Source organism: Chrysochloris asiatica, unplaced genomic scaffold (assembly GCF_000296735.1).
Source record: "Chrysochloris asiatica unplaced genomic scaffold, ChrAsi1.0 scaffold00243, whole genome shotgun sequence".
In the NCBI taxonomy this organism is placed as follows: domain Eukaryota; kingdom Metazoa; phylum Chordata; class Mammalia; order Afrosoricida; family Chrysochloridae; genus Chrysochloris; species Chrysochloris asiatica.
This window is the reverse complement of record NW_006408761.1, coordinates 2992592-3000496: the sequence shown is the minus strand read 5'-3', so window position 1 is coordinate 3000496 and position 7905 is coordinate 2992592. Positions and strand designations below refer to the sequence as shown.

The following is a 7905-nucleotide window of genomic DNA, read 5'->3' as shown; positions in this document are numbered from 1 at the left end:
GTTTAAATAAAAAGAAAGTGACCATAAATTCTTTACTCACTTCAGGAAGTAACCAAAGAAAAAGAGAGAGATCATAAAGTCTTTACTTCAGGAAATAAAAAAGTTACCCGAATATAATAAACAGGATTATAATTTTTTTTTTCCCCCACAACTGTGAACCACAAGGTTGATCATTCTAGCCCACCAGGCCCTCCACGGGAGAAAGATGCTCCCACAAAGATTTACAGTCTCTGAAACCCTATGAGTTGCTATGAGTTGAAGCAACTCCACAACACTTAACAACAACAATAACACACCTTCTACTAAGTGTTAATTTACCTAAATGCTTTCTCATTTGACCCTACCACACTCCCCTGAGGGAGATGTTATTGTTATTCATACCTTGTTGGTTCAGAAATGTTAAATAATGAGCTCAGATCATTTACCTACTAAGTGCCCACGAAAAGAATCCATGTCATCTTGATTCCATGTCCCTTCCAAAAGTCCTTTTAATAAGGGGGAGGTGGAAGGAGGTGACAATAGAGCACAGGGTAGGGAGCAGACACATCATAGTTCCAGTGTTGGGGAGGGCAATACACAAGAAGGGGGAGGGGTGGAAGAACAAGGTAGATAGGGGAACACTGAGACAGGTTCACATGGGCTAAATTGGACAGAGGTAAATAGTGATGCATGCTCAACCTTGGAACAACAGGGCTCTGTGATACAGGGATCAAGGCATAGTCTGGAGAAGGGAAATAATACTAAGATGCTTGACTGTCTTATGAATATTGGTTTCCCTTGTCTACTATTGTAAAATAGACACTTGAGTGGGATAGAAAGGAATGTCGGGAAGCATGATTACAGAAAGCTTGTAAACCCGTCTTCAGCCTATAACTGACTGGAATATGTTAAAGGGGTTCTAGAACTTTCCCAGTGAACTAGGCCTCTTGTGGACCCTATGTAGTGTATAGGACCTTAGGTGGAATCCTGACCCCCATCCAGAACCTTATGAGGTGGGACATTCCCACCAGAAAGGATAAGCAGACCAGCCTGGAACTGTTAGAGCCACAGAAGATAAATCTTCAAAGAAAGACCATCAGAAAAAAAACAAAACAAAAATGGCAGTATGACTGACTTCTACAAGAATAAACAAGTTGTTCGCCAGGAAGCCATCAAGGCAAGCAATCAAGTTCCTTCAGAAGAAACCCCCCTCTAAGACTGAAACTCAAAGGGAATACGTAAGCAGGCATGTAAGCTTACTGGCGACCACATTGGTCTACTGGTGAGTAGAAGGGGGGAAAGGCAGCAATGAAGAAATGGGTTGAGTTCGACCATGTTCCATAGACTCCCACTGACCTTGAGATGTGAGAGAGAAGAGGAAGGGCTGGTTTGTCCAAGTGGTGAAACCTGGGTACGCCTGAGCCCATGGACAATGACATAGCCACAGAGGGCTAGAGCTGAGAGTGAAGCATCCAGTGGATATGAAGTGAAGAGAGACGCACAAAAACACCCAAACTTGCAGATAGTACCCATTTGACCTAGCCTCGATGGCTTGATAATCAGAACTCGACTAGAGGAAGATAAAAATAATGATAATAATGTTTTATAAAGGAAACCAGGGTAAATTACTACAATTTGATGAATTTGACCTATACTCATAGAGTTGGTAGTTCAAAATACCAACAGAGAGGAAAAGAGTCTTCACATCAAGCATCAATCCTATCCCCTCTGTATACAGGGTAGGTAGGGATGGGCAATTTACACATTGGCTACCTAAAATGAGGGGGTGATAAAGGCATGAACCTAAAATGAGGGGGCAATAAAGGCATGAAGTGACTGGCTTACAAGGTTTTAAGAGGAAGTTTAGTTTGAGTGTGTGTGTGGGGGGGGCGGGGGGGGGAGATAGAATCCCCACTGAATAGTTTTCATCTTGTCTAGATGGGTCTGGTAAAAAGAGATGGGGAGGAGCTTCTTATGATCTATAATGAGAAATTGTTATCATGGCTAATTTCACAAAATGGGGGAGTAGTTACTCTTACATTCCAGAAACAGAGAACCCTAGGACCATCAAGGGAGAAGAGAACAAGCAGAATGTGGGATCCTATCCAGAGAAACAGCAACACCAGAGATAGAGGCAGAGATGAGGACATGGAGAAAGGGAGCAGCTGAGGATTCCAGATTCATGGAAAGAGAGGGACTGAGAGCTGGCAGCCAGGAGGCCAACTTGCAGAATGTGCCCTTTGGTAGTGTAAATTATTATATATGCCTGAGTGTTTGAAAAAAAAGAAAAAGAGATCTGAAATGAACAGAGAGAAATATTGGTAACTGATGGTACATGGAGGGGATTATAACCATTTTAATGAAACAAAGTATATGATTTGTTGAATGTAAAACTTATGATCTGCCCTGTAAACTTTCACTCAATTAACAATAAAAATTTAAAAAAAAAAATGTACAAAGTGAGGGACCAGTTGAGGCCCTTCCTTCAGGTTTCCTCCTTGAGGAATGGGTGTTTAAAATGGTTTTCATACCTACTCTGACCTCTAAGGTTAGACACAAAGAGAAAATCCCTCACCTCTCTCCTTTTACTGGGGTATGCCAGCAGCCCTCTCACATCCTCTCAAGAGCTGTCAAGCAATCAAGCATAAAATTGGCCTAAACAGAATCTTTCTAGGTAGGTGATTAACAACTGTCTTTTCTCCTGTTTTATTCAAGTAGCTAGTAGTTCAGATTCATCAAGACAGTTACAGTCAGTGCCTTGAAAACAATTGCTCAATGAAGTCCAAGGCAAATTACTTTCAAAATGCAGTTCTAATATCCTATGTGTAGGAGGTAGTTTCTCCTAGCAACACACTTGGAACACAAATAACCTTTGCTGGGGAAACATTAGTATTCTCAGAAACAATGACCTTGATTTTTTGCTAATGTTCTACATTTTCTCTATTTGAAATGAATAAAGGGATAAATCAGAGCTTGTATCATCTTTGTAGGAGGTGTGGGGGAGCGGGGTTGACACAAATAAGAATCCAGGCATTGTTTTTTTTCCATGGCATAAGAATGTGGGATAAAGTTCTACATTTCATGGGTGAGTTCAATTCAACCTTGGCATTTCTTTTTTTTTCATTATTATATGGCATATGGTGTATAGAAGTATTGAATAAAACTTTAAGTAGGGTCAGACAGGATTGTCAGGCATTTCTTTTGAATGCTCAAACCCAATGTTGAGGAGAGATGGGTGATAGAGGGTCTTTGATGGGTCTAGAAAAGGTGAGGAAAAGGTGAAAGTGCAAGAGGAAAGAGAATGATTGAAAATGAGCAGGGAAATTCCAGGAAAAACACTGAGAAACCAGAAGGGAAGAAAGAAATGCTTGCTTGCCTGGGGAGGTCATATTCTGACCTTACCACACAAGTCCTTTCTGACCCAATCTCCTTCTCACTCTGCTCAAACAGATTGGTCTCTTTGTTGTTCTGGAAAACTCCAGTTTTTCTTCTGGTGTGACACTGAGCCACAAGGCTGGTTTGAACCACAAGGTCAGCGGTTCATAAGAAACCCTTTGCAGGGTTGCTCTGGGTTGGAACCAACTTGATGGCACTTAACAATAACTTGCTGTTGGAGAGTGGTGCTGTAGGGTAGGCACTGGACTTCAGGTCAGTTTGAACTGGAACGTCGGGAGTTCAAACTCACCAACCGCTCCTTGGAAACACTATACAGGGTTGCTATGAGTCAGAATTGACTCGATGGCACTTAACAATATAATGATATTACTGTATTTTCTGCATATGCCACAAAAACTAAAGAATTTCTATAAGAACTTCTGGAGTTCTGACGTGGACCGCAAAGTCAGTTTGAACCGCAAGGTTGATATCCAAACTCATCAGTTGCTTCTCGGAAACCCTTTACAGGGTAGCTATGATTTGGACTCCACAGCAGTTAACAACTTGTTGTTTTAGTATTCAAAAACAGTGAGGAGGCCAGTACTGTACTTTGAACCATATGGTTGGCAGTTCAAAACCACCAGCTGCTCTTGGGAAATCCTATACAGGGTCACTATGAATGGGAACCACCTCAATGGCAGTTTACAATAATTTGTTATTGGTGTCTCAGTGTAGCACTGTAGAACAAGCACTGGACAGCAAGGTCAGTTTGACTTGCAAGGTCAGCAATTCAGATCCACCAGACACTACTCAGAAACCCTATACAGGGTCACTAAGAGTCAGAAACCACTTTTGTTAATGATATTACTATAAGGTACTTAACAACAATAACTTGCTGTTGTTCGGAGCACTGTGGCGCTGTAGGATAAGCACTGAACTGCTAACCATATGGTCAGTAGTTTGAGCCCACAAGATGAGGCTTTCTGCTCCCCCAAATATTGACAGCCTTGGAAACCCTATACAGGCTTGATACAAATTGAAACAGACTCTATGACAAGTAACACAAAAAGTCAGCAGTTCGAACCCACCAGTCACTTTGTGGGAGAAAGGTATGACAACCTTCTTCCCTAAAGATTAAGCCCACTGCCATAAAGTCATCGTGACCCTATATAGCAGTTCTGAGATTGTAAATCTTCTGCAGCCTCATCTTCTGCTGCAGAGCAGCTAGTGGGTTTAGCAGCTCAAGATATAATCCACAGGACTTGGAAACTCTGATGTGACAGTTCTAGTCTATCTTGTAGGGTCATTATGAGTTAGAATCCACTTGACAACAATAAGTTTGTTTTTGGTTCTTCTTGATGCTTTTGAGTTATGGTGTTGGAGGAGAATTTCAAAGTGCCATAGGCTGCCAAAAGAACCAACAGATCTGTGTTGGAAGAAGTGCAGCCAGAGTGCTCCTTGGAGGCCAGGATGGCCAAACTTCGTCTCTCATACTTGGGACATATTGTCCGGAGGGACCAGTCGCTGGAGAAGGATATCATGTTTGGTAAGGTGGAGGAACACCCCCAGCGAGATGGATTGGCCAAGTGGCAGCAACAATGGACTCAAGCATGGCAACAATTGTGAGGTTAGCCCAGGACCGGGCAGTGTTTCGTTCTGTTGTCGCTATGAGTCGGTACTGACTTGATGGCACTTACCAACAACACCAACCCTTTAACCCTCTTTATCTTCAAAACTCCAGTCTCCATCCGACTATTTTCGATGCATTTGGTTAACGTTTATTGCTGTATCTCCAATACCTGGGACAGTCCTGAATTGTAGGGGCTGGAGTCAGTATAGGTTGTATGACTTAAGGGGTATGGGAAGGATGTGGGAAGAGGTGTGTTGGGAGTGTTTGGTAGGGTGTACTTTTAGTCAAGTAGAATAACATTCTTTTTGGGGTTGTCCTCACCTCCCCTCTTTAGGGCCTGAGGATAAGAAGCGAGTACGGGAAATGAAGAATTCCAATTATTCTAGTTAAAATTCTGATGATAAGTGAATGAGTGAAAAAAAGACCGAAAAGTACAGAACAAATGCGCACACGGTGAAAAGTCAGAAGAAAAGACGTCACTCGCTGATCCCTTTCCGGATCCCTAATTCCTCCTCCTACCCCGCCCCCGCCCCCGGCTCCGCGCTCCTTAGACAGCACTCGGTCACTCCTCTTTGCGGCTACTAGTCACTAGCACAAGGCAAAGGCAAGGCCTGAGATCCACTGCGGGTGGCCTGGGCGGCCGGGGCGGCCCCGGCCCCCGCCCCCACCCCCACCGAGGCCTCACCACGCTCCCGCTAGAGTCGCCAAGGCAGCGGGACTACAGCTCCCAGAGTGCCGAGCGCTACAGCGCCTGCGCAGTTAGGCTGGAGGCGGCGGTCGGTTCTCCGCTGAGGAGGAGTGGGGCAGAGGAGGGAGGCAGCGGGTGAGAGTTCAGAGTTCAGCAGCAGCAGCCCGAGCCCATGATTCCCATATGCCCTGTAGTTTCTTTCACCTATGGTGAGTATAATGTCCCCCGCCGTGGTCTCTACTCGGCCCCTTCCCCCGCCCGGGCAGCGGGGAGGTGCGGGGGTAGGGGCTGGCTCCGGGGAGGAGGCGGCGGCCGCCACCGGGGCGTGCGAGTGAGTGAGGGAGTGCAAGCAGGAGGGGGAGGCGGCGCGGCCGCGGCCCGGGGAGGGCGGCTTCTCACGGCACCTTTCTCTCTCTCTCTCTCTCCCCCCCCGCTTCCCTCCTCGGCGTCTCGGCCACCCGGCGTCTCGCCTCCCGCCATGGGACCCGACTCTCCGTGCCCGCCGCAGTGCCCAGCCGGCTGGGGGAAGATGCCAAAATGGCGACCGGCAACTACTTTGGATTCACCCACAGCGGGGCGGCGGCGGCTGCGGCCCAGTATAGGTAACGACTCCCGCGCCCTCTCCGCGCCCCCGCCGAGCGGCGGCCCCGGCACCCGGCTGCCCACCCCGCCCGGCCGTCCTTCCGTCCTTCCGTCGCGCCGGGAGCGGCCCCGTGGGGGCGGGGAGGGAGCGCCGCGAGTTCTCCGGACGTGGAGGCCCTTCGGCGGCCCCGGAGCCAAAATGGCCTCCCGCGGCCTCGGTGCCGAGTCGCCGCCGCCCGGCAGGCCACGGGAGGGGACGGAGACCAGGCGCCTGGCTCCTGCCGCCTCTCACTGCTGGGGGCCGCGGGTGGGCCGGGGGAGGCCGCGCCGGGAGCTGCGGGTCCGGGCCTGTGGGCGCCGCCGCTCGCGCTCCTGTCTGGGCCTCGGCGTCCTGCATCCCGCCGGCGGCGGACGCTCGGGCCTCCGTGGGGCTTCTAGATGTAAATACACCAACCACCTGTGAAGTGTGTAGTCGTTGGAGTGAAAACAAGAAAACCCCCAACGTGCGAAGTTTCCGGTGCGGATAACTGAGCGCAGGGCCTGTTGCCTTTCGCTCGAGCTAGGCTCCGGAGTTTCCTGGCCGCAGGGGCCGAGAAGAGCCAGGGCCTTGGTGCTGAGCCTTTGAAATACACCTGTGACATCGCTCCCTCTACCTAAGGGAAGCGCCGCTTTCTCAGGTGTTAACCCCAGACGTTTTCAACAAAAAGCTAGACTGTTGTGGCTGTCGCTGGTACTTTGGAACCGTTCGGAGACAGCCTGTGTGAGGCCTGAGCCCACGGGGAGCTTCTAAGAAGCGGTGGGCCCTTTCTTAGATCAGCAGGGAGCTCTGCGATGTGCGCGGTACATTCGCTGTGGGTTAAACCGTGGAGTTGTTTCCTCGCCTTTGCTTCTGAAGACATTATGTAATGGGAAGGCTATCCTTGGGAGCTGAAAGACTTGTCATCCAGTCTCTCTTTGCTCTTGGTTTTATGCCATTGGGGCATCACTTATTTGGACTTTTCATTATCAGTGAAATGAGATACCCTTTGTTTTTGTTTTTTTACTAAAATCTTGTGATTCCAAGATAACCCAAAAGTTGCCGTCTTTTCTGGAATTAATTCTAAGGTGTCATTGATTGTTAGAGGTCCTGTTTTATGTACCAGTAAAAGAAAAAGAAATCATTGCTCAGGTAATAGCTGACATAATGCTTAAAACGCCATTTATTTTAAGAGATGCTGAAACTAAAATGTGCGTTTTGTTGATGAAGTAGGCATTTTACCAATTGGTGTATCTTACGTACCTGATAATTTACAGGCTTTTTTAATGTTGCGGCTAGTACTCCAGAAAAAAGGATTGAGATGATGAATTCTTAAAGCAGAATCTTGAAGTGTTTCACACATTAGCAAATTCTTGGTTTCAAGTAGTACTAATTAAATAATTAACCAAGTTTGTTCTACTTTGATAAAAACTTTTAGGGCTAATAGTGTTCATGGGGCCCTGGTGTGGCACTGTAGGATAAGCATTGGATGGACTAGTAACCAAAAGGTCAGCAGTTCAAATTCACCAGTTGCTCTTAGAAATCATATACAGAGTCGGAACCTACTCAACACACAACATCCTTCATAGGGAAACAAAAAAAAAATCAAGCTGTTTTCGGAAAAAGAGAAGATGA

The 7905-nt window shown here is 47.1% G+C and overlaps 1 protein-coding gene across 2 annotated transcripts in view; it reads left to right on the top strand.

Moving 5' to 3' along the window:
* Nucleotides 1-5764: 5764 nt before the first annotated feature.
* ZFR (zinc finger RNA binding protein) overlaps nt 5765-7905 on the top strand; it is a 114084-nt gene continuing 111943 nt past the window's right edge. For both annotated transcript variants that reach the window (XM_006873503.1, XM_006873504.1), the window contains exons 1-2: nt 5765-5881; nt 6181-6274. In XM_006873503.1, the coding sequence (XP_006873565.1) occupies nt 5845-5881; nt 6181-6274 (131 nt within the window). In that variant the 5' untranslated portion in view covers nt 5765-5844. The remainder of the gene's footprint in view (nt 5882-6180; nt 6275-7905) is intronic.